Source organism: Pristiophorus japonicus, chromosome 2, assembly GCF_044704955.1.
Source record: "Pristiophorus japonicus isolate sPriJap1 chromosome 2, sPriJap1.hap1, whole genome shotgun sequence".
Taxonomy (NCBI): Eukaryota; Metazoa; Chordata; class Chondrichthyes; family Pristiophoridae; genus Pristiophorus; species Pristiophorus japonicus.
This window is the reverse complement of record NC_091978.1, coordinates 157,398,314-157,425,023: the sequence shown is the minus strand read 5'-3', so window position 1 is coordinate 157,425,023 and position 26,710 is coordinate 157,398,314. Positions and strand designations below refer to the sequence as shown.

At 47.7% G+C, this 26,710-nt stretch overlaps 1 protein-coding gene across 2 annotated transcripts in view; it reads left to right on the top strand.

The window, feature by feature from the left end:
* Nucleotides 1-26,710, top strand: part of LOC139241781 (PGAP2-interacting protein-like) — a 244,748-nt gene that overhangs the window by 45,415 nt on the left and 172,623 nt on the right. For both annotated transcript variants that reach the window (XM_070870083.1, XM_070870084.1), the window contains 2 exons: nucleotides 5,378-5,569; nucleotides 22,107-22,227. In XM_070870083.1, coding sequence (XP_070726184.1) covers nucleotides 5,378-5,569; nucleotides 22,107-22,227 — 313 coding nt within the window. The remainder of the gene's footprint in view (nucleotides 1-5,377; nucleotides 5,570-22,106; nucleotides 22,228-26,710) is intronic.

Sequence of the window (26,710 nt, the reverse complement as noted above, 5' to 3'; positions counted from 1 at the left end):
TATTGCATTAATTTCCTCTTTAACCAGCAACGCCACCCCACCTTCTTTCCCTTTCTGTCTATCCTTCCTAAATGTTGAATACCCTTGGATGTTGAGTTCCCAGTCTTGGTCACCCTGGAGCCATGTCTCCGTGATGTCCGTTACATCATACCTGCTAACTGCTATCTGTGCAATTAATTCGTCCACCTTATTCCGAATATTCCTTGCATTGAGGCACAGAGCCTTCAGGCTTGCCTTTTTAACACACTTTGCCCCTTTAGAATTTTGCTGTAATGTGGCCCTTTTTGCTTTTTGCCTTGGTTTCTCTGCCCTCCACTTTTACTTTTCTTCTTTCTATCTTTTGCTTGTGCCACCATTCTACTTCCCTCTGTCTCCCTGCATAGGTTCCCATCCCCCTGCCATATTAGTTTAACCCCTCCCCAACAGCACTAGCAAACACTCCCCCTAGGACATTGGTTCCGGTCCTGCCCAGGTGCAGACCGTCCGGTTTGTACTGGTCCCACCTCCTCCAGAATCGGTTCCAATGTCCCAGGAATTTGAAACCCTCCCTTCTGCACCACTCCTCAAGCCACGTATTCATCTGAGATATCCTGCGATTCCTACTCTTACTAGCACGTGGCACTAGTAGCAATCCTGTAATTACTAATTTTGAGGTCCTACTTTTTAATTTAGCTCCTAGCTCCCTAAATTCGTCTTGTAGGACCTCATCCCATTTTTTTTACCTATATCGTTGGTAGCTATATGCACCACGAAAACTGGCTGTTCACCCTCCCCCTTCAAAATGCCCTGCATCCGCTCTGAGACATCCTTGACCCTTGCACCAGGGAGGCAACATACCATCCTGGAATCTCGGGTGCGGCCGCAGAAACGCCTATCTATTCCCCTTACAATAGAATCCCCTATCACTATAGCTCTCCCACTCTTTTTCCTGCCCTCCTGTGCAGCAGAGCCACCCACGGTGCCATGAACTTGGCTGCTGATGAGTCATCCCCCTCAACAGTACCCAAAGCGTGTATCTGTTTTGCAGGGGGCCCCTGCACTACCTTCCTTCCACTGCTCTTCCTGTTGGTCACCCATCCCTTATCTGGCTGTGTACCCTTTACCTGCGGTGTGGCCAACTCGCTAAACATGCTATTCACAACATCCTCAGCATCGTGGATGCTTCAGAGTAAATCCACCTTCAGCTCCAGTGCCGCAATGCGGTCTGTCAGGTGCTGCAGGCGGATGCACTTCCCGCACATGTAGTCGTCAGGGACACTGGAAGCGTCCCTGACTTCGTACATAGCACAGGAGGAGCATAACACGTGTCCGAGCTCTCCTGCCATGACTTAACCCTTAGATTAACTTAATTTGGAAACAACAATGCTAAAAGGTTACTTACTGATAAAGAAAAGAAAAAGAAAAACTACTCACCAATCACCAGCCAATCACTGGTGCAGACGCGTACTCCAAGTGGATTGAATGTGAGATAATGTTGGCGAGCACGTCCGCTGCCACAACTGAAAGCCTACGGGCCATGTTTGTCACACACGGCCTACCCGATGTCCTGGTGAGCGACAACGGGCAATGTTTTACCAATGCTGAGTTCAAAGAATTCATGACCCGTAACGGGATCAAACATGTCACATCTGCTACGTTTAAACCAGCATCCAAAGTCAGGCAGAGAGAGCAGTGCAAACCATCAAGCAAGGCTTGAAGAGGGTAACTGAAGGCTCACTGCAGACTCGCCTATCCCGAGTCCTGCTTGGCTACCGCACGAGACACCACTCACTCACTGGGATCCCACCTGATGAACTGCTCATGAAAAGAGCACTTAAGACAAAGCTCTCGTTAGTTCACCCTGATCTACCTGAACAGGTAGAGAGCAGGCGGCTTCAACAAAGTGCATACCATGATAGCACAAATGTGTCACGCGAGATTGAAATCAACGATTCTGTATTTGTATTAAATTATGGACAAGGTCCCAAGTGGCTTCCCGGCACTGTCATGGCCAAAGAGGGGAGCAGGGTGTTTCGGGTCAGACTTTCAAATAGACTCATTCACCGGAAACACTTGGACCAAATCAAACTCAGATTCACGGACTATCCTGAGCAACCCAGCTTGGACCCTACCTTTTTTGATCCCCCAACATACACACCAGTGGCAACTGGCACCACGATTGACGACGAAGCAGAACCCATCATCCACAGCAACCCAGCAGGGCCCAACACACCAGGCAGCCCAGCAAGGCCAGCTGCACAGCAGCCTAGCGCGGGCCCAGCAAATGATTCAACAACACCAGCTTTCACACCGAGACGATCAACCAGGGCAAGAAGGGCCTCAGATCGACTCACATTGTAAATAGTTACACTCTTGATTTTGTGGGGAGAGTGTTATATATGTAAACTTGTATTTACTCTGTACAGCCACCAGAGGGCTCATCCCCTGGAGTCCCAAGGGATCCCATAATCCCTTGGGAGCACAGGTATTTAAGGAAGCTTCACAGGTTGGAGAGGCACTCTGGAGATCTGCAATAAAAGACTAAGGTCACACTTTGCTTTGAGCTCACAGTGTTCAGTCTGACTCTTTCTCCATACACTACAGATAGTATGCAGGTACAGCAAATGATCAGGACGGCCAATGGTATCTTGGCCTTTATTGGAAAGGGGATGGAGTATAAAAGCAGGGAAGTCTTGCTACCGCTATATAAGGTATTGGTGAGGCCACACCTGGAATACTGCGTGCAGTTTTGGTTTCCATATTTACGAAAGGATATACTTGCTTTGGAGGCAGTTCAGAGAAGGTTCACTAAGTTAATTCCGGGGATGAGGGGTTTGACCTATGAGGAAAGGTTGAGTAGGTTGGTCCTCTACTCATTGGAATTCAGATGAATGAGAGGTGATCTTATCGAAACATGTAAGATTATGAAGGGGCTTGACGCAGAGAGGCTGTTTCCATTGATGGGGGAGACTAGAACTAGAGGAAATGTTTTTGGAATAAGGGGCCGCCCATTTAAAACAGATGCGGAGAAATTTCTTCTCTAAGGGTTGTAAATCTATGGAATTTGCTGCCTCAGAGAGCTGTGGATGCTGGGACATTGAATAAATTTAAGACAGAAATAGACAGTTTCTTAAACGATAAGGGGATAAGTGGTTATGGGAAGCGGGCAGGGAAGTGGAGCTGAGTCCATGATCAGACCAGCCATGATCTTATTGAATGGTGGAGCAGGCTCGAGGAGCTGTATGGCCTATTCCTGTTCCTATTTCATTTGTTCTTTTGTTCTTATGTTCTTATGCTCTTCTTCGAAATAATGCCATGGGATCTTTTACGTCCACCTGAAAGAGCAGACGGGGGTCTTGGTTTAACGTCTCATCTGAAAGACTGCACCTCCGATAGTGCAGCATTCCCTCAGCACTGCAGTAGAGTGTCAGCCTAGATTTTACGTGCACAATTCCCTGGAGTGGGACTTGAACCCACAACCCTCTGACTCGAGGTGAGCGTGCTGACACTGCAGCAGTGGAGTCGAATATGTTAATCAAAATGTGTTTTTTTGCTAGGCTGGGAGAATTGGAGTGCTGGAGTGATAAGAGCTTTGGTGGACTGAAAGGTCTTCTCTCATCCCTGACATTTTATGTTGTGTCTATTAAATCTCATAGAAAGGAATTGTTTGAATAACTGTTTAAATATAGGATTGAAAGTACAGTGACTTGGACAATACAGTATGTCAAACTATTATTTCACTTTCGGGTCCATGCAAATTTTACATGTGGAATACAACCTCTTGGGTCTGAATAGTGTGGAATGAAATGTTATAGAATGTGTATATGTTGTATAATATTGGAGAACTGCTTCTTGCAGAACTGGTGTCAGCAGCAAACCAGCAGTGTAAATGCAGTATTAGTTTAATATACTGTAATTTGCTCTCAGTTGCTATTCTAGGTCCAATTTTGTACAAGCCTATAAGATAGCTTTGGACAAACGCCAGCTTGATGCAAATCAAGTGAGGGAGATATCATCAACAATGAATGGACAGCATATCCAATCCATATTGTGTGTTAGTAACCGTTTACATAATTACTGTGAAGTTTGGAATCCAGAAGACATATTAAGGGGCTGAATTTCCTCAGAACTTCTCTGACTGCACTGCTTTAACTTTGCCGGAAGTTTGGCAGAAACTTTACACACATAAACAGGGTTAGCACCAAACTTCTATTAAAGTTATGCTTGGATAGCGGGAGAAGCTCACAGGAAACTCATCCACTAAATATCTTGTAGTATCTATCTGTCATGGAATTGCCTTTCCAGGTCAAGCTAAATCTTTAGAGCATTACCTTGTAAGTTTTACCTCCCCATGCTGACCAAATTGGGTAGAGTTTATAAAAACAGAAAATGCTGGAAATCTCAGTGGGTCAGGCAGCATCTGTGGAGAGAAAAGCGGAGTTAACGTTTCAGGTCGATGACCCTTCGTCAAAATGGAGGGTATTCAGAAAGAACATTCTTAAGGAGCACTGAAAGGGAGGTAGAGTTAATGTCAGTGCAAACAGTTTACAATCTGTTGTGAGGAGCAGGCTCAATTTTCCAGGAGGCTTTTACTATTCCACACTGTCCTTTCTTGTGGTCTTACTGTTACTGTCTTGAGCTTTAAGTGGTTCAAAATTAATATTGATTATTGGTCCAGAAATATATAACAATAATTTGAAACAAAACCTTTTTTCTTTCATTCCTTTTGCTGGTGAATGTAAAACCTATAGATTGACTTTGTAACGGGATAATGTCTTAATGACAAAGAATTTGAATTTATTTTGGAGCCAAAGATTCTAAAGATTTGTATGTCATCGTTATCATGGTAGCAAGCATAAGTGACATATGTTTCAATGCTATTTATGGTATTTCAATGTAATTTATGGTATTGAGCCATGTATTTGCAAACAAATGTCGAAAGGTTTGCTGAACACATGCCCTTTATAGTTGCTCAGAAACAGTAAGTTCCAAATTGAGTCACGTCTGCCTCAGTTACTGAGATCACCTTCACAATCACTTTCAGATGGCTGTAACAGGCAACCGATAATTGTGTGGATATGGTATGTAAATATTTGAACAAGCAATGTTCTTATTCTTAACAACTTTGACCTATGTAAACTAGTATAAATAATGAGCATTCAAGAAATTAGCTCCTGAATGGTGTATTATGAGTGTTCATAACAGACAACAGAGGTGTATTGTGATAACATAGATTTTAAACCACATTAGATGCACTTTACAAACCTAAAGTTACCCAGCAAATGATAACGTTAGCTGAAGAGACAAACCGAAACAATTACCTTTCCTTCTCTTTCAATTTGATTTGTAATTCCAGCCTTTATTGTGTTTATTTTAGATTTCTTTTTATTAATTTCAGGTTACATTTCCTGCTCCCTTTACCATGGCCTGGGGCCAATGCTCTGGTACTTTCCACTTCAGGTTTTGGGACTCACAGGCTATGAAATCAGTGCTGCTGCTTATGTCTCTCCCTTCCTATTAAACATCAGCCTAGTATGGAAATTGGTTAACAACAAATACGTCCTTGCTCTTCTCAGGCTAATTACTCTAGGTAAGTGAGTTCTTTGTTTTTGATAACCCGTAAACATGTAACACCTCATTTATAAGGGTACCTGCACCTGCTCTATTCTAAACTACTGCAGGTAATACCTGAGGCAGATGTGAGTCAACCTGTATAGATGTCATCACAGAGCGGGCTGGTAATGAAACAAATCCCAGTAGTGCTAAATGTTCACAAACACAAAAACATCAAAATGACGACACACTGTGTGATGGGCTATCTACTGATTAACACTGATTTGTGTCTTGCCCTAGATTACGTGAGGTGCAAAGTCAGTACAGAACCAGGGCCCTGGTTTATTCCCCCACTTCTTTCGTCTCTTCTGAAGGAGCTATGAGTCCACTGATACCTCGCTTCAGTGTCCATTCTTAATGTATGAGCCTAGACTGCAAGTATTGGCAGATTGTTTGACTGTGGAGGCATGGGGTATTACAGCTGAGCCTAATATGCACGCACACACAAATGAATCCTAGGTTTTACAATGGAGATATGAAAAATTATACAGGATGTTCGTGTTTACAGAGTAAATCCCAGCAATGAAATAACTATTGAATATTTCAAAAATAATTGGACAAGGATGTAAATACGTTCTCTTGGTTTATAAACATCCATGTGAAACTGTTTAATTTTAAAATTATAGTGAATTAAATCAAGTGCATACAATAAAGATATGCTTTAGACTTTCATTAAGAAAACTAAATAAAACACGTATCTCTATTGTCTCCAACCAAGATGAACCATAGTATCTGATATATAAACAGAAAATGCTGGACTTGGGAGGTCAGGCAGCATCTGTGGAGAGAGAAACAGAGTTAACGTTTCAGGTCTGTGACCTTTTGTCAGAACTGAAAAATGTTATAGATGTAACAGCTTATAAGAAAGTGCAGAGGCAGGGAAAGGGCGGAGGGGAGGAAAGAACAAATGGGAAGGTCTGTGGGGGGTGGAACGCAGGAGAGATTAAATGACAAAAGGTATGATGGTGATGGGACAAGTAAAGAAACAAAAGATGGGTCCAGAGGAACTGTAAATGGGAACAGCAGAATTATTACCAGCATCTGCTGACTGTAAAAAATGGGAGCAATGATTATGATCTGAAATTGTTGAACTTGATGCTGAGTCTGGAAATCTGTAAAGTGCCGAATCGAAAGATGAGGTGCTGTTCCTCGAGCTTCTGTTGAAGTTGGGTATGATCTGATAACTATTACAGAGATGTGGTTGCAAGGTGACCAGGACTAGGAACTAAATATTATGGGGTATTAGACAATTCGGAAGGACAGACAGAAAGGAAAAGGAGGTGGGGTAGCTCTGTTAATAAAGGATGAAATCAGTGCGTTAGTGAGAAACGATATTGGCTCAGAGGATCAAGATGTTGAATCAGTTTGGGTGGAGATAAGGAATAATAAAGCAAAAAAGTCGCTGGTGGATGTAGTCTATAGGCTCCCTAACAGTAGCTACACTGTTTTTTGGAGTATAAATCAAGAAATAATGGAGGAATAAAGGAATGGCAATAATCATGGGCGATTTTAACCTTCATATTGATTGGACCAAGCAAATTGGCCAGGGTAGCCTTGAGGAGGAGTTCATAGAGTGTATCCGGGATAGTTTCTTTGAACAATACATTGCGGAACCAACCACGGAGTAGGCTATCTTAGATCTAGTACTGTGTAATGAGGCAGGAATAAATGTAATAAATGATCTTGTAGTAAAGGATCCTCTAGGAATGAGTGACCATAACATGATTGAATTTCAAATTCAGTTGAAGGGTGAGAAAGTTGGTTCTTAAACCAGGATCCTAAGCTTAAATAAAGGAGACTACAAAGGTATGAGGGCAGAGTTGGCTTAAGTGGACTGTGAAATAGACTAAAGTATGGGATGATTGATGAACAGTGGCAGACATTTAAGGAGATATTTCATAACTCGCTCCTGACGTAAGAGTCTTGCAGCTATGTAGCCACCACGGGCCCTTTCCTGCGGCCTGGAGGGGGGCGTGAGCATGGTTGCATAGTCAGCCTGATTGTCTGGCCCTAGGACAGCGTCCAGCCCCTCGTCCTCCTCTTCCTCTCTCTCCTGAGGTGGACCATCAGTCCCTTCTGGCAATTCTTGTCCCCTCCTGATAGCCAGGTTGTGCAGCATGGAGCACACGACCACGAATTTAGCTACTTGCTCAGGGTTGTATTGTAGCTCCCCTCCTGAGTGCTCCAGGTATCTAAAGCGCTGCTTAAGCACAGTTATTGTTTTCTGGACCACATTGCATGTGTCGCTGTGGCTCTGGTTATATCGCTTCTCAGCCTCGGTGTGAGTGTCACGCAGGCGGGGGGTCACGAGCCAGGTGGCTAGGCCATATCGGTTGTCACCAAGCATCCAGCATTGTCCTTGTGGCTGACTCTTAAACTTGTCAGAGACAGCGCTCTCACGCAGGATGTGAGCCTCATCGAAGGTGCCCGGACATTTGGCATTCACTGCCATTATGCTCTGGTTGTGGTCGATAACTAGTTGGACTTTCTGGGAGTGAAATCATTTTCTGTCGCGAAAAAGCTCTGGGTCCTGAGAAGGCGGCCATATGGCGATGTGAGTGCATTGTATTGCTCCCTGTATCCTGGGGAACTTAGCAATGCGGTAGAATGCTCCAACCCTGTCAGTCTGAGCCACCGTGGTCATGGGGAAGCTAATAAAGTCCATCCTATGCACATACAGGGTCTCCGTGACCTGTCTAATGCAGCGATGTGTGGCATGGTGAGACAGAGGGGAAATCTCGACCACGGAGGCCCGAAAGGAACCGGATGCGTAGAAAGACAGTGCTGCGGTGACCTTGGCCTCGACCGACAGTGATGTCCTGATGGCAGGCTGCATATGTGGCCTGATGAGCTCACATATTTCATTGATCACCACCTTGTGGAAGCGCAGTCTCCGAAGGCAGGTGTGCTCGGACACGTCGAGGTACGACCTCTTCTCTCTGTGAATGCGAGGTGTGTATGGTCTGGACCTCCTCCTCATTCTGGCACGTCTTAGATTGGGCACATAATGATGTGCATTAGACATTGAGCCATTTGCACTCTGCAGCATCTGCGTATTAATTGAGAAATGGCTGGCCCCATTGCAATGAAAGTAATAGCGATTGATCAGAAGCAATAATTTCCCCACTAAAATACACCTACAGTAAACCCCCAATAGTCCAGAGTTTGAAAATATGTCTGTTGAGATGGTCACTTCACCTGAGAAGAACTCCAGAGTCAATGCGAAGTTGAAGCAGCCTTTTGAATGAAGCGGCCTGCGATTTAAAAAATGGCGTCCAGACCGCTGTGATTCATTCAGAACAGTTCCACTTTTTCTGAGTGGTGTTTTGGACGAGCCATATTGTGGGCGAGATGTGTGCGAGGTGGTGAAAGTGACGCTGGGCGATCTTCTTGGCATTAGTTTCAGCAAATGTGATTTTTACGACATAAAATAGTGGGCGGGCGGTATTATTGAATCTCGGGGTTAATTATGTTATGAAAGTAACGCTGGGCGGTATTATGGGCCTTGTTTTGCTCATTCTGATTATTCCGCCCATAAAAAGTGGGCGGGCGGTATTATTTTCTCCCGGCGTTACACACATCGGGAAAGTAACGGTCGGCGATAATTGTCCAAAAAATGGCCGTATGTTTCCATTTTGTGGCTAACTGGGCGATATCTGGGTGTTGTATGTCATTTCAGCGGTAAAATGGACGTTAATGCATGCAAAAAGAAATGTAGCCCATAGTCTCAGAATAAAGGGCCACCCATTTAAAACTGAGATGAGGAGACATTTCTTCTCTCAGAGGGTTGTAAATCTATGGAATTCTCTGCCCCAGAGAGCTGTGGAGGCTGGGTCATTGAATATATTTAAGGCGGAGATCGACAGATATTTGAGCGATAAGGGAGTAAAGGGTTATGGGGAGCGGGCTGGGAAGTGGAGCTGAGCCCATGATCAGATCAGCCATGATCTTACTGAATGGCAGAGCAGGCTCGAAGGGCCAAATGGCCTACTCTTGCTCCTATTTCTTATGTTCTTATGTTCTTATTGGAACAGTGTAGGAGACAGAGGACAGAGTGGTCAGAATGGGAGTCCAAACACAGATTGGGTGATTGCTGAACACCTGAATTTGCAACCATGACCCTGAGCTTCCGGTCGCTTGCCATTTTAATTCTCCGCCCCACTCTGATGTTTAACTTTCTCTGTGATTCCTCTTTCATTATAAATCTACTCAATTTTTTGAAAAGCTTTGTTCATCATAATACTGAATAATCAGAATAATTAAAAGTGCGAAGGTCTCCAGTTCTGAGCAGATGCACAGAACATTAAAATTAATATTGCTATTTGAGATCGTTTTTATACCAACCTGAGCAACATGAGTGAAGCTTATTAAATAATGCTGTCTCATTTGCACTGATTGCACATGATCGAGTGGCCTGATGCCCTCCAAACCCACTGTACACATGCAGGCACGCATGCGGTATGTCATAAGAACATAAGAACTAGGAGCAGGAGTAGGTCATTTGGCCCCTTGAGCCTGCTCTGCCATTTAATAAGATCAGGGCTGATCTGATCATGTTCTCAACTCCACTACCCTGCCCGTTCCCCATAACCCTTTATTCCCTTATCACAGAAAAATTTGTCTATCTCAGCCGTAAATATATTCAATAACCCAGCCTCCACTGCTCTCTGGGGCAGAGAATTCTACAGATTTACAACCCTCTGAGAGAAGAAATTCCTCTCCACCTCAGTTTTAAATGGGCGGCCCTTTATTCTGAGACTATGGGCCCAAGTTTCCACACGATAAAAAACGGGTGCCCCTCCGAGCTGGGCGCCCGTTTTTCGCGCCTAAAACGGCGGCGGGAAAAAAACGCGCGATTTTGGAGCGCCCTGCAGCTCCTTGTCTGTTTGGCGTGGCGCCCAGGGGGGCGGAGCCTACACTCGCGCCGATTTTGTAAGTGGGAGGGGGCGGGTACTATTTAAATTAGTTTTTTTCCTGCCGGCAACGCTGCGCGTGCGCGTTGGAGCGTTCGCGCAGCGCGAAGGAAACATTGGCACTCGGCCATTTTTGTAGTTCTTTGTAGCTGTTTAGTTTTTGAACATTTTTTAATAAAAGCACATTGCCATCAGCACATCAGCACTGAGAAGGCTGCAGGAAGCCTCAGAAAGTTGAGGCAGCCGTTTCCCGATGACCTCCCTCTTTTGCCGTCGGGAAATGGCTCCTCAATTTCTGAAGCTTCCTGCAGCCTTCTGTCTCCTTCCATCCCTCCCGCCCGCCGTCTGGAACGGCTTCCTTCCCCCCCTGCATTCGGTCGGTCGGTTCCCTCCCTCCCGCCGTCTGGAAGGGCTTCCTTCCCCCTCCCCCACCCCCCCCCCCACCCCCCGCGTTCGGTCGGCGGTCGGTTCCCTCCCTCCCTCCCGCCGTCTGGAACGGCTTCCTCCCCCCCCCCCCCCACCGCGTTCGGTCGGCGGTCGGTTCCCTCCCTCCCGCTGTCTGGAATGGCTTCCTCCCCCCCGCCCCCCCCCCCCCCGCGTTCGGTCGGTTCCCTCCCCCCCGCCCCCCCCGCCCCGCGTTCGGGAATGGCTGCCTCGTTTTGTGAGGCTTGCTGCAGCATTCTCCGTGGCTGAAGCACTTTCACACAGGTAGGAAGATGGTTTATTTAATCTTTTCTTTGCTTATAAATTTTTATTCAGGTTGGATTTATTTGTATAATATTTGTAGAAGTATAAATAAGGATTTATTGTAGAATTTAATGACTTCCCTTTTCCCCCCCCCTCCCCCCCCACCTCGTTCTGGACGCCTAATTTGTAACCTGCGCCTGATTTGTTAATGTGTAGAACAGGTTTTTTCAGTTCTACAAAAATCTTCACTTGCTCCATTCTAAGTTAGTTTGGAATACGTTTTCACTGTCGAAACTTTCAAATCAGGCGTCAGTGGCCGGACACGCCCCCTTTTGAAGAAAAAATTCTGTTCCAAAGTGGAACTGTTCTACCTGACTAGAACTGCAGAAAAAAAAATGTGGAGAATTGCGATTTCTAAGATAGTCCGTTCTCCACCAGTTGCTCCTAAAAATCAGGCGCAAATCATGTGGAAACTTGGGCCCTGTGTCTCCTAGTTTTAGTTTCCCGTATGAGTGGAAATATTGGCCTGGAAATCCCGGCCTCCCTGGGTCAGTACGGAGTGTGTACGGACCCAGGAAGGCATCGCAAAAGCCGGTTTGCAGCTCACAATGTGCATGTGCTGAAAACCGACTTTTCCAATCTGTCAAGCTCCAGCTTGACAGATCCTCCACATCTTGGGAGCCAGGACATTCGCATGGGCGAGATTGTAGTATTTACCCATATCTTGCCTAGCAAATATCCTGTAAATTCTTGTGCCTGATAAAAGCATGCGCATAGCCTACTTTTACAGGTATGAGAGATTTAAAACACACAAAACATTGTAAAATAACATTTTAAAAACACATTTTATTGTTTAAAAACCCTGCCCACTAAAATTCGGAAAAATATATATTTTTTATGACATAACTAACTTTAATTTAAATTAATGTTAAATATGTAGTGTATTTTTTCTATTTTTGATGAGTGTTTTGGGTGTTTGAGGGTTGTTTCTCAATCATAATAATGGGAACTCCAACTTGCGGAGTTCCCATTATTATGAATGAGAACATACTGTACCTTGATTGGCTGCCCAGAGCCATGTGGCTGTAGGCTGTAGGTCCAACTTACGGATGTCCCAACATGCATACGCTCTGATGCGCAGTGAGTGGAGGCCTCAGGACCGGGATCTCTCGGGGGCGCAGCAGCAACAGATAAGTGCACATCTTTTTTAACGTTTTCAATCAATCGTCTGCGGGAAGCAGCTGACCAGGATTTCGAGGCCATCCTCTCTGCATCCACCTTGTCGAGGCCCCTTATTATCTTATATGTTTCGATAAGATCACCTCTCATTCTTCTGAACTCCAATGAGGTTAGGCCCAACCTACTCAGCCTATCTTCATAAGTCAACCCCCTCACCTCCGGAATCAACCAAGTGAACCTTCTCTGAACAGCCTCCAATGCAAGTATATCCTTCCTTAAATACGGAGACCAAAACTGTATGCAGTACTCTAGGTGTGGTCTTATCAATACCCTGTACAGTTGTACCAGGATTTCTCTGCTTTTATACTCTGCAGCAAACAATTAGGAAGGCAAATGACATGGCCTTTATTGTAAGGCGGTTGGAGTACAAGAGTAAAGAAGTCTTGCTTCAATTGTACAGGGCTTTGGTGAACATGAGAACATAAGAAATAGGAGCAGGAGTAGGCCATTTGGCCCCTCGAGGCTGCACCGCCATTTAATAAGATCACGGCTGATCTGTTATTGGACTCTGCTCCACTTCCCTGCCCGCTCCCCTCACACTTTAGTCCTTTATCACTCAAAAACCTGTCTATCTCTGCCTTAAGTATATTCACTGACCCAGCCTCCACAGCTCTCTGGGCCAGAGAATTCCATAGATTTACAACCCTCATCTCAGTTTTAAGTGGGCGGCCCCTTATTCTGAGACTATGTCCCCTAGTTTTAGTTTCCCTTATAAGTGGAAGTATCCTCTCTGCATCCATCTTGTCGAGCCCCCTCATTCTCTTACATGTTTTGATAGGATCACACCTCTTTCTTCTGAACAATGAGTATAGGCCCAACCTACTCGACCTATTTTCATGAGTTAAGCTCCTCATCTCCGGAATCAACCTAGTGAACCTTCTCTGAACAGGCTCCAATGCAAGTATATCCTTCCTTAAATATGGAGACCAACTGATGTGGCCTCACCAATACCCTGTACAGTTGTAGCAGGACTTCTCTGCTTTTATACTGAATATTCCAGGACGACATCCTCATCACGGGTCAAGACACCGAGGAACACCTCCACAAGCTGGAGGAGGTGCTACGCCGACTGGACGGGTAGGCCTGCGACTCAAGAAGTCTAAATATGTGATCTTAGCTCCTGAGGTTGAGTTTCTGGGCAGGAGGATTGCTGCCAATGGGATTCGGCCCACCGAATCCAAAACAGAGGCGATTCGACGAGCACCCAGACCTTGCAACATATCGGAGTTGCGTTCATTCCTGGGACTGTTGGACGATTTCGGGAACTTTCTGCCGAACTGGAGCACGTTGTTGGAGCCGCTATACGTGTTCCTGCGTAAGGGTTGCGATTGGTTTTGGGGGCACTGTCAGGAACGGGCTTTTGATCGGGCACGAAACCTACTTTGTTCAAACAAGTTGTTGACCCTGTACGACCCCGTTAAAAAAAAAAAAAATTAGTTCTGACATGTGATGCATCGTCCTATGGGGTTGGGTGCGTGTTGCAGCAGGTCAATGCTGAGGGTCAACTACAACCTCTGGCTTATGCCTCCAGGTCGCGCTCTCAAGCAGAACGCGGATATGGGATGGTCGAGAAGGAAGCGCTTGCATGTGTCTATGGTGTAAAAAAAAATGCATCAGTACCTCTTTGGTAGGAAGTTTGAATTAGAGACGGACCACAAGCCATTAACATCCCTGTTGTCAGACAGCAAGGCTATCAATGCCAACACATCAGCTCGCATACAGCGATGGGCTCTCACGCTGGCTGCTTATGACTACTCCATCCGGCACCGGCCCAGCACTGAAAATTGCGCTGATGCGCTCAGCAGGCTTCCACTGGCCACCACTGAGAGGGCAGCGGTGCAAAGCGCTGAGATGGTCATGGCTGTCGATGCCTTTGACAGCGCAGGCTCCCCCATCACAGCCCTCCAGATCAAAATCTGGGCAAACAGAGATCCCCTCCTATCCCTGATTAAGAAATGTGTCCTGACTGGGGATTGGGCGCCCGCACACGGAGCATGCCCTGAGGAGGTCAGACCGTTCCACAGGCGGATGGATGAGCTCTCCATCCAAGCCGACTGCCTACTATGGGGCAGGTGGGTAGTTATGCCCCACAAGGGCAGGGAGGCCTTCATCAGGGAACTCCACAGCGAGCACCCAGGCATTGTGCTGATGAAGGCCATTGCCCAGTCACGCGTTTGGTGGCCTGGAATTGATTCAGACCTGGAACACTGTTCGCAGGTGCGCGATATGTGCCCAGCTTGGGTAATGCCCCCAGGGAGGCCCCACTCAGCCGGTGGCCCTGACCCACCAGGCCATGGTCACGCATTCATGTTGACAACATGGGCCTATTCATGGGAAAGGTGTTCCTTATTGTGGTAGATGCGTACTCAAAATGGATCGAGTGCATCATTCTGAATTCATGCACATCATCCACCACTGTGGAAAGCTTACGTGCGATCTTTGCAACCCATGGCTTGCCGGACATCCTGGTTAGTGATAATGGCCCATGTTTCATAAGCTACGAATTCCGAGAGTTTATGTCGGGCAATGGCATCAACCACGTCAGGACTGTGCCATTCAAGCTGGCCTCCAATGGCCAGGCGGAACGTGCGGCCCAAATCATTAAGCAAGGTATGCTGAGGATTCAAGGACCCTCCCTACAATGCCGCCAATCGCGTCTCCTGCTGGCCTATAGATCCCGACCGCACTCGCTCATGGGGGTCCCGTCCGCAGAGCTACTAATGAAACGGACACTCAAAACTTGGTTGTCCCTCATTCACCCAGTCCTACCGACATAGTTGAGGGCAAGCACAAGTCACAAAACGTGTACCATGACCATAATTCGAGGGGGAGATGTATAGAAATAAATGATCCTGTATTTGTCCTCAATCATGCCATGGGGCCCAAATGGCTTGAGTGCACTGTAATTGACAAAGAGGTCATCGTGGTAAAACTCAACAATGGTCAGATATGCCGTAAGCATCTGGACCAAGTAAAAAAAAAAAAAGGTTCAGCATCAACACGGAGGAACCTGAAGAAGACCATGAGCTGGAGCTCCCAACACCACCAGTGAATGAGCAATCAGAAGAATGCACAGTCCCTGCGGTCAGCCCGGACAGGCCCGAATCACCACAGGTGACAGACACTCACGTCAGTGTCCAACAACCAGAGCCCTAACTGCGGCGCTCCATGAGGGAGCGTAGACCACCTGAAAGACTAAACCTATGATCCCAATAAGACTTTTTGGGGGGGGGGGGGGAGGTGATGTTATGTATGTAACCACAATGTAACACCACTGTATTACTGTATACACTCAACCTAGATGCACACCTTGACCACAAAGGGTGAACTTGTGGGAGACACTCCTTACCTGATCTCACAGGTATAAAAAGGGAGGTCCCACGCAGGGTCATTGTCTTTGGAGTCTTGTAAATAAAGAGTTAAGGTCACAGAGAGTGACCTTGTCCCCAGAATGTGCCTCGCGTGGTTTCATACTGTAGAGTAAGGACTTTACACTAACTTTTTGTGTTTCCTACACAAGGACCCCAGGTCCACTCTGTACTGCAGCACTTTGCAATTTTTCTCCATTCAAATTATAATTTGCTTTTCTATTATTACTGCCAAATGGAATGTTGGGCTTTATTGCAAGGGGGATGGAGTATAAAAGCAGAGAAGTTCTGCTACAACTGTACAGAATATTGATGAGGCCACACCTAGCGTACTGCGTACAGTTTTGTTCTCTGTATTTCAGGAAGGATATACTTGCATTGGAGGCTGTTCAGAGAAGGTTCACTAGGTTGATTCCGGAGATGAGGGGGTTGATTTATGAAGATAGGTTGAGTAGGTTGGGCCTATACTCATTGGATTTCAGAAGAATGAGAGGTGATCTTATCGAAACATATAAGATAATGAGGGGGCTCGACAAGGTGGATGCAGAGGGGATATATCCACTCATAGAGGAAACTAAAAGTAGAGGACATAGTCTCAGAATAAGGGGCCACCCATTTAAAACTGAGATGAGGGGGAATTTCTTCTGAGTTGTAAATCTGTGGAATTCTCTGCCCCAGAGAGCTGTGGAATCATTGAATATATTTAAGGTGGAGATAGACAGATTTTTGAGTGATAAGGGAATAAAGGGTTATGGGGAGCGGGCAGGGAAGTGGAGCTGAGTCTATGATCAGATCAGCTATGATCTTATTAAATGGCGGAGCCGGCTAGAAGGAGCCAAATGGCCTACTCCTGCTCCTATTTCTTGTGTTCTTATGATCTTATTTAAAATTATGAAAGGTTTTGATAGAGTGGATACAGAGAGAATGTTTCCACTTGTGGGGAAGAACAGAAGTAGAGGCCATCGATATAAGAAAGTCACCAAGAAATCCAATCGGGAATTCAGAAGAAACTTCTTTACTCAGAGTGGTTGAGGTGAATAATACAGGTGCATTTAAGGGGAGGCTAGACAAGCATATGAGGGAGAAAGGAATAGAGGGTTATGTGGATAGATTTAGATGAGGAAAGACAGGAGGAGGCTCGAGTGGAGCATAAACGCCGACATGGACTGGTTGGGCCAAATGGCCTGTTTCTGTGCCATATATCCTATGTAATACTATGTAAGCTATGCAGGGGATGTGAACCAGGTGGTCGGTTGCTCGCAAGTTAAAGGGGAGGTGTGAGCCTTTTTTTAAAAATTAGATTATGCTGATTTTGTTCTGCGCCCTGTTGAGATTTGCTTATTTCTAGTCTTTCAAATAACCAGGTTTGAGTCAAGCCAATATGGTGGATATATTATGTTGAATCGGAATTTAGGATGAACTATAACACACTAGTTATACAGCAAAAATATACGACCATGACAAGTAGCTAATAATGGACCCGATCAGACAGACGGCTGGCATGTGCAAACAACTCTTCTTATTCATTCTCCTTCTTGTCTCATGTGTCTCTCCCTCTCTCTCTCTCTCTCTCTCTCCTTGAACTACCCAAGAGCGTTAGTCAGACTCAGCATGGGTCCACTCTTGGAAGAGTGTTAAACCACCTGATGCACTCTTGGGAGCTCCTCACTCCACGGTCTGCCGAAGGGTTCTTTAGCTCTTCCTTTTATTCTCTTTTTAGGGGTTGGCCTGAGGTAGAATAATGGATAAGACCACTTAACCTATAGAAGTTCCCCTTAAAACATGGTGCCCATTGGGACGTTGAGTTCTTTGTCTAAACTTACCGATTTAGACACTTTCTGAAGGAGGGGTCTTCACAACCATTACACATCTTTTCTTGTTTATACGTTTTGGAGGCCAGTCCATCCATCTGGACCCCCTTATCCCATCCAGCCCTGTCCCCAGCCCCAAAGCTATAGGGGCCAAAATTGCTCCCACCCCGTTTTGTGTGTTTTTACCGCCACGGTGGTTGAGGTCGCCTTTTGAGCAACATTCCACTCTTTGGCCCCAAGTTTCCACATGATTTGCTCCTGATTTTTAGGAGCAACTGGTGTACAACGGAGTATCTTAGAAATCGGAATTCTCGTCATTTAGTTTGCTCCAGTTCTAGTCAGTTAGAACAGTTTCACTTTGGAACAGAATTTTTTTTTCAAAAGGGGGCATGTCCGGCCACTTACGCCTGTTTTCAAAGTTTCGTCAGTGAAAACTTACTACAAACTAACTTAGAATGGAGTAAGTGAAGATTTTTGTACGCTCAAAAAAATCTTGTCTACACTTTAGAAAATCAGGCGTAGGTTACAAATCAGGCGTAGGGAATGGTGGGGTGGGGGGGGGGTGTTTAAAGGGAAGTTTACAAACATTAAACATTTCAGTTTTACAAATAAAGAGCCATCATCAATAAGAAATGATAAATACATCAATAAATCAACCAATAAATCAATCAAAAAAAATTAATAAGAAATAATTTATTTTTTAAAAAATCAATAAATAAAACATTTTCTACTTACCGACTGCAGCACCGGGAGCCCTCCAACAGCATGCTGGGATGCCCCCCTCAGTGTGTCTCTGTCAGTGTCTCTATCTCTCTGTCTGTCTGTGTGTCTCTCATTCTCTGTCTGTCAGTGTCTGTGTTTCTGACAGCGAGGGGGGGGGGTAGAGGGAGAGAGGGGGGGAGCAGGGGGAGGAGGGGGGAGTAGGAGATTTTGGGGGGGGGAAGGAGATTGGGGGAGGGGGGGAAGGAGATTTGGGGCGGGATAGGCTGAACGGGCCGGGCCCGAGACTTCGGGCCGGGCCCGTCCCCAGCGCCAGATTTACAGGTAGGTGGCGTTGGGTTGGGTCGGGGGTCTGGTGGGAGGGAGGTCGGTTCGGTTCGGGTCGGGGGGAGGAAGGGAGGGAGAGTGAGGTCAGGTTTGGGGGAGGGAGGTCAGGTCGGATCCAGTCCGGGGGCGGGAGGGGGAGCGGGTGTCGGGTCCGGGGGGGAGGGGGAGCGGGTGTCGGGTCCGGTCCGGGGGCGGGGAGCATGTGTCTGGTCCGGTCCGGGGGAGGGGGGAGCGGGTGCCGGGTCCGGGCGGGGGGAGGGGGGAGCGGGTGCCGGGTCCGGTCCGGGAGGGGGCTGGAAGCGGGTGTCGGGTCCGGTCCGGAGGCGGGAAGTGGGAGTCGAGTCGGGTCGGGAGGAAGCAGGAACTGGCCGTGGGAGGAGCCTTATTCACGCAGCCCCAGTGAGGCCATTCGGCCAGGGCTAGGGGCTGCGTACTTCGGACCCTCCCACACAGTTTCGGGCGCCTGGAGCTACTGCACTTGCGTGCCCACTGTAGCGCGCCTGTGCAGAAGTCCCGGCACTGTTTTCAGCGCAGGGACGTGGTTCCGCCCCCTACAGCTCGTGCTGCGCTGCGCCGAGGGCCAGAGGACCTGCAGGGAGGTGGAGAATCTGGAGGTTTTTTTCAGGCGCACTTTGTGGCACGAAAAACGGGCGTCCAGGTCGGGACTACGCCATTCTAGGCGCGGCTCGAAACTTGGGCCCTTTGTCTTTTTGGATCCGGAAGTCGCTCTTGAGGTGGTGGCAACACCTGAGGGGCGGAAGTTGGAGAGTGGGGGGGGGGGCGGCGTTGCGGAGTGGCCACCGCGACAACCTCATCACGGTGCTGAGTCACCATGGCTCTCCTCTTCACCATTTTAAAAGTTCGGCCCATTGGGTCACCAGGAGGGTTTCGGCCAGGCCGCGGGGAGGGGTGGGGGTGGGGGGGGGGGTTAAGATGGGTAAGATTTGTGGTGCACACTGTGATGACACATTGAACATGGATCGGCAGCAGCGGAGAAGTGGGTGGGGAGGTGGGGTGGGGGAGTGGGTCACCGCCAGGTTAACGGGAGCGGAATATTGATAATGACGGCCATTACTTGAAAAGTCAGCAGGCATTGCACTCTGCAGGGTGGTCGCTGCTTTCCGATGTTAACAGGACTTGATGACGGGGGCAATTTTGACCCCATAGTCTCTTATCTCATCATGTCTTGTCCTCCCTGGTCTAGCCAGTGCTTGTATCAGGCACAACATTGGGCCATTCATAGAGATGATACCTTAACTCCCATAAATTTCTTCTATTCTATGTCTTTTATACTAATTAACTTTTAATTATCTTCGCAAGCAGTTCTGTTAAACAAACTCCAAGTTCCACCTTAGTATTCTAATATGGTTATTAGTAATAATGCATGAAACATAGGTTGGGCCTTCATTGGCTACATTAAAATCTAAGGGGCCAAAATTGCCCTTTTACTTAAGGCCTCTTAACACCAAAAATCTCCGGCCACTCTGCGGAGTGCAATGGCAGCCGACTTTTCGTGTAATGGCCGCCATTATCAGAATTCCACTCCTGCAGTATCCTGGCGGTGACCCGTTCACCCCCACCACTTCGCTGCTGCAGATCCATGCTAAGTGCGTCATCACAGTGTGCACTGCCGATGTTGCCCCCTGACGGCAAAATTCCGCCGTGAAGATTTTCCTTCTGCCGGGCGGGGCCAAAACCTGCTTTTTTTCCTGACGGTGCAGTGAGTGAAGCTGTGGCCTACTGCAATGGTGGTGTGGCTCCCATTAAAGAGGAAGACGCACTGCAGCTGCCGCCATGTTTTTTTTTTGTCGGATGATTGCCATGTCAGGCCGACAATCATCCCCCTGGGTTCAGCCGGGCAACCAACAGCCAGTCTGGCACCCTCTCTTGGGTGCCAGGCCGCTGACCCGTCCGAAATCCTCCCTGGTGGCCCAGTAGACCAAACTTTAGAAATCGCGCAGGCTCTCCCCTTTAAGTGAAGGGGAGAGCCGTGGTGAAACGGCACTGTGATGACGTCATCAGCGCTATGTTGATGACTGATAGCGGCAGCCGCTCCTCACCACCCCAACTTCCACTCTAAAAGAGAATTCTCAGGTGACTGTACAGTCCAATACGGTAATTACAGTCTCTGTCACAGGTGGGACAGATAGTCGTTGAAGGAAAGGGTGGGTGGGGAGTCTGGTTTGCCGCATGCTCCTTCCGTTGCCTACGCTTGTTTTCTGCATGCTCTTGGCGATGAGACTTGAGGTGCTCAGCGCCCTCCCAGATGCTCTTCCTCCACTTAGGGTAGTCTTGGGCCAGGGACTCCCAGATGCCGGTGGGGATGTTGCACTTTATCAAGGAGGCTTTGAGGGTGCCCTTGAAACGTTTCCTCTGCCCACCTGGGGCTCGCTTGCTGTGTAGGAGTTGCGAGTAGAGCGCTTGCTTTAGGTGTCTTGTGTCGGGCATGCGGACAGTGTGGCCTGCCCAACAGAGCTGGTCGAGTGTGGTCAGTGCTTCGATGCTGGGGATGTTGGCCTGATCAAGAACACTGACATTGGTGCATCTATACTGGTCTATACTGATCTTATTGAATGGTGGTGAAGGCTCGAAGGGCCGAATGGCCTACTCCTGCACCTATTTTCTATGTTTCTATACTGCCACAGTGCTGTTGGGTAGGGAGTTCCAGGATTTCGACCCAGCAACGATGAAGAAACGGCGATATAATTCCAAGTCAGGATGATGTGTGACTTGGAGAGGAACTTGCAGGTGGTTGTGTTCAGTACTGTACCATATATGTTCAATATATAGCAACAGGCATTTCTAGTCGGAAGGAGAATATTTTATCAATATGTGTATCTGTATATATTTTCAGAGTCGCACCTCTGAAAAACATATACGAGCTCATAGATATATTTACAACATTTTGTATATAGATATATATGTGAAATTGTTAGGTTGTATAATTTGTTCTGTACTTTATCCACTGTAGGTTAATTTAATGGATCTTATTATCTGCTAATTTTCATTCTCCTTCAGGGAGCTCCCCATTCATTATGGTAGATAATCAAGGTTCCACTGTAAGTATAACTACAAGGTTGACTCACTTCAGAGCACCTTGTATAATGTACTTCGGGAATGCAGGTGCCCGGGTGTTTTGCAATATTGGATCCTGTGGTGATATACTAAAGGCGCAATTCAGATCTTAAAATAAAGACCATGTTAAAAGAAATCTATTTTCACATAAAACAAGATTTTTTGGTTAATTGTGTTGTTTGCAGAGAAAACCACTCAACATAATTTACACTCTCAAACTACAACAAAACACTTCTGTGAGATTAATGAGATGCTTCAGTCCCTGCCTGAAAAATATGATTAGTTTTCTGATATTGTAAAAATCAAAAGGTTAATAGATTTCATATGCTACTGTAGGAAGAAGTTATTTGTTCAAATATATAATTGTATTGCAGGGAGCATTGCTTCGTATCATGCCTCTGACCCTGTAACCCGGCTGCTGTTGCTGGCTCTTGGTGTATCTTCAGCCCTGCTTGTTCAAGCTGTCACTTGGTGGTCAGGAAGCACTCAGCAAAGGTATTAGTTTTTTTGTCTATTGTATGAATTTGTGTCTTTTGTACCTTTTTGTGTGTGGACAAATTGTAAAATTTAAGCAAAAAATACAGTGGCACAACACAAAAGAATATATAATGGTCTTGTGATTGCTAGCTTGCTATCTGTAGTCAAAATATTTTATCTGAAGCTTAGTATTTTGCTGTATTGTTAAATATTCATGCTAAATTAAACATAAAAAAGTCTTAAGGAGCTTGATATCATCATCATCATAGGCAGTCCCTCGGAATCGAGGAGGACTTGCTTCCACTCCCAAAGTGAGTTCTTTGATGGCTGAACAGTCCAATACGAGAGCCACAGACCCTGTTACAGGTGGGACAGACATTCGTCGAGGGAAGGGGTCGGTGGGGCTGGTTTGCCGCACGCTCCATCGCTGCCTGTGCTTGGCCTCTTCATGCTCTTTGAGTTGAGACTCGGAGAGCTCAACGCCCTCCTGGATGGACTTTCTCCACCTCGGGCGGTCTGCGGCCAGGGTTTCCCAGGTGTCAGTGGTGATGTCGCACTTTACCAGCGAGGCTTTGAGGGTGTCCTTATAATGTTTCCGCTGTCCACCTTTGGCTCGTTTACAATGAAGGAGTTCCGCATAAAGCATTTGCTTTGGGAGTCTCGTATCTGGCATGCGAAATATGTGGCCTGCTCATCGAAACTGATAGAGTGCGGTCAGTGCTTTAATACTGGGGATGTTAGCCTGGTCGAGGACACTGATGTTGGTGCGCCTGTCCTCTCAGGGGATTTGCAGGATCTTGCGGAGACATCGTTGGTGATATATCTCCAGAGACTTGAGGTGCCTTCTATACATAGTCCATGCCTCAGATCCATACAGGAGGGCAGGTATTACTACAGCCCTGTAGACCATGAGTTTGGTGGTAGATTTAAGGGCCTGGTCTTCAAACACTCTTCCTCAGACAGCCGAAGGTCGCACTGGTGCACTGGAGGCAATGCTGAATCTCCGCATCAGTGTCTGTCTTTGTTGATAAGAGGCTCCCGAGATATGGGAAATGGTCCACGTTGTCCAGGGCCGCACCATGGATCTTGATGATTGGAGGGCAGCGCTGTGCAGCGGTGACAGGCTGGTGGAGGACCTTTGTCTTACAGATGTTAATTGTAAGGCCCATGCTTTCATTTGCCTCAGTGAATACATTGACTATATCCTGGAGTTCAGCCTCTGAATGTGCACAGATGCAGGCATCGTCCGCATACTGCAGCTCAATGACAGAGTTTGGGGTGATCTTCGACCTGGCCTGGAGGCGGCGTAGGTTAAACAGCTTCCCACTGGTTCGTAGTTTAGTTCCACTCCAGCGGGGAGCTTGTTGATTGTGAGGTGGAGCATGGTGGCGAGGAAGATTGAGAAGAGGGGTGGAGCAATAACCAGTCCTGTTTGACCTCGGTCCGGACGTGGATTGGGTCTGTAATGGATCCATTGGAAAGGATCACGGCCTGCATGTCATCGTGAAGCAGGCGAAGGATGTTGCCAAACTTTTGGGGGCATCCGAAACAGAGGAGGACGCTCCAAAGACCCTCACGGTTGACAGTGTCAAAGGCCTCTGTAAGATCGAAAAAGGCCATGTACAAGGATTGGCGTTGCTCCCTGCATTTTTCCTGCAACTGGCACGCTGCAAAGATCATGTCTGTTGTGCCCCGTAGGGGACGAAATCCGCATTGTGATTGCAGGAGGAGCTCCTCGGCCACAGAGAAGACAATTGAGGAGAACTCGAGCGACAACTTTCCCAGTGGCTGAAAGCAGAGAGATTCCCCTGTAGTTGCCGCAGTCGGATTTGTCCCCCTTTTAAAAAAATGGTCACAATTACTGCATCTCTCAGATCTCCCGGCATGCTCTCCTCCCTCCAGATGAGAGAGGTGAGGTCATGTATCCGCACCAACAGTGCCTCTCCGCCATATTTTAGCGCCTCAGCAGGGATTCCATCCGCACCCGTAGCCTTGTTATTCTTAAGCTGTTTTATGGCTTTGTCTACCTCGTGCAACATTGGAGTTTCACTGAGTTGATGGCGGGTAGCATGCTGTGGGATGGAATCGAGAACACGCGAGTCAAAGACAGAGTCTCAGTTGAGGAGATCTTCAAAGTGCTCCTTCCATCGGGCCCTGACAGCCTCGGTGTCCTTGATGAGTGTTTCCCCGTTCTTGGCCAGGAGTGGGGTGGTGTCTTGGGAGTTTGGACCGTAGGTGGCCTTGACGGCAGCGAAGAATCCTCGCATATCGTGGCTGTCGACCAGTTGTTGTATCTCCTGTGCTTTCTCCATCCACCACCTGTTCTTTAGATCCCGAGTTTTTTGTTGGACCTGAGCCTTTAGCCGTCTGTAATGTTGTTTTGCAGCTCCCGAGTTGGGCTGTTGCTTGAGGCTCAGAAATGTTCTGCGCTTGCGATCTATTAGTTCATCGATCTCCTGATCATTTTTATCAAGCCAGTCCTGGTGGTTTAACAACTTTTAGAAACTTTTCAAATTGGGGAAACTTTTATAATCTATTATTGATTTACATCTTAGACTTTTAACAACTCTTGGAAACTTTTAAAACTTTTTAACAACCCTTAGGGCCCAAGTTTCCACATGATTTGCGCCTGATTTTTAGGAGCAACTGGTGGAGAACGGACTATCTTAGAAATCACAATTCTCCACATTTTTTTTTCTGCAGTTCTAGTCAGGTAGAACAGTTCTACTTTGGAACAGAAATTTTTCTTCAAAAGGGGGCGTGTCCGGCCACTGACGCCTGATTTGAAAGTTTCCACAGTGAAAACGTACTCCAAACTAAAGTAGAATGGAGCAAGTGAAGATTTTTGTAGAACTGAAAAATCCTGTTCTACACATTTAAAAAATCAGGCGCAGGTTACAAATTAGGCGTCCAGAACGAGGTGGGGGGGGAAGTCATTACATTCTATAATAAATCCTTATTTATACTTCTACAAATATTATACAAATAAATCCAACCTGAATAAACATTTATAAGCAAAGAAAAGATTAAATAAACCATCTTCCTACCTGTGTGAAAGTGCTTCAGGCAGGCCTTTCGGGACCGAAGGCTCAACGGGCCGGCCCGAGACTTCGGGCAGGGCCCGTCCCCAGCACCAGATTTACAGGTAGGTGGCATTGGGTTGGGTCGGGGAGAGGGAGGGGGGGAGGGAGAGAGAAGGAGGGGAGAGAGAGAGAGAGAGAGGTCAGGTCGGATCCAGTCCGGGAGCGGGAGTCGGGGCGGGTCCAGTGGGGGGGGGGCGGGTCAGGGAGCGGGAGCGCGGGTCGGGTCAGTCGGGGAGCGGGAACAGGAGCGCGGGTCGGGTCAGTCGGGGGGGGGTGGGTGGGGCGCGGGTGTCGGGTCTGGTCCGGAGGCAGGGCGGGGGGGGGGAGCGGGTGTCGGGTCTGGTCCGGAGGCAGGGGGGGGGGGGGGGGGGGAGCGGGTGTCGGGTCTGGTCCGGAGGCAGGGCGGGGGGTGGGGAGCGGGTGTCGGGTCTGGTCCGGAGGCGGGGGGGGGGCGGGGAGCGAGTGTCGGGTCTGGTCCGGAGGCGGGACGGGGGTGGGGGGGGGGAGTGGGTGTCGGGTCTGGTCGGGGGTGGGAGCAGGAGCTGGCCGTGGGAGGAGCCTTATTCACGCAGCCCCAGTGAGGCCATTCAGCCAGGGCTAGGGGCTGCGTGCTTTGGGCCCCTCCCACACAGTTCGGCGCCTGGAGCTACTGCACTTGCGTGCCTACTGTAGCGCGCATGTGCAGAGGTCCCGGCACTGTTTTCAGCGGAGGGACCTGGCTCCGCCCCCCCACAGCTCGTGCTGGCTGCGCCGAGGGCCAGAGGACCTGCAGGTAGGTGGAGAATACCGAGGATTTTTTTAGGTTCACTTTGTGGCGTGAAAAACAGGCGTCCAGGTCGGGACTGCGCCGTTCTAGGCGCGTGTGGAAACTTGGGCCCTTAGAAACTCTTGAAATAAATTGGGAATCCTTATCAACTTTTAACTTTTAAAATAACTTTGGAAGTCACCTTCCTAATGCCTGCCCCCCAACCAAGCCTCGGGCCATCTACCATCAATGGCGCTACCCGGCGCCGAGCTTGCGGCCAACACTTCGCCGTAGGCAATTAGGGTTATAGAGCTGTGCCTGGTCTCCAGTTGTCTTGGGCCCCTTGCCACTGGACCAAGACCTTGCTCAGCTAAGCCCATGTGGTTGCTGGTGTGCAGCGCCCACCCCACGTTAAAAGAACTCACGCACAGGCATCTTCCAGTTCGTCATTATGAAGTTTGGGACCTGGAACGTCAGGACCCTCAAGGACAATCCCAACAGCAACAGGCCGAAACGCCGCACCGCCATCGTTGCCCGGGAACTCGCATGTTTTGACATTGACATCGCCGTCCTAAGCGAAACCCGGCGGGCAGGGGAATGCCAGTTGAAGGAACATGGTGGAGGTTACACTTTCTTCTGGAAAGGGAAACCAGAGGCAGAACGCTGCCTTCAT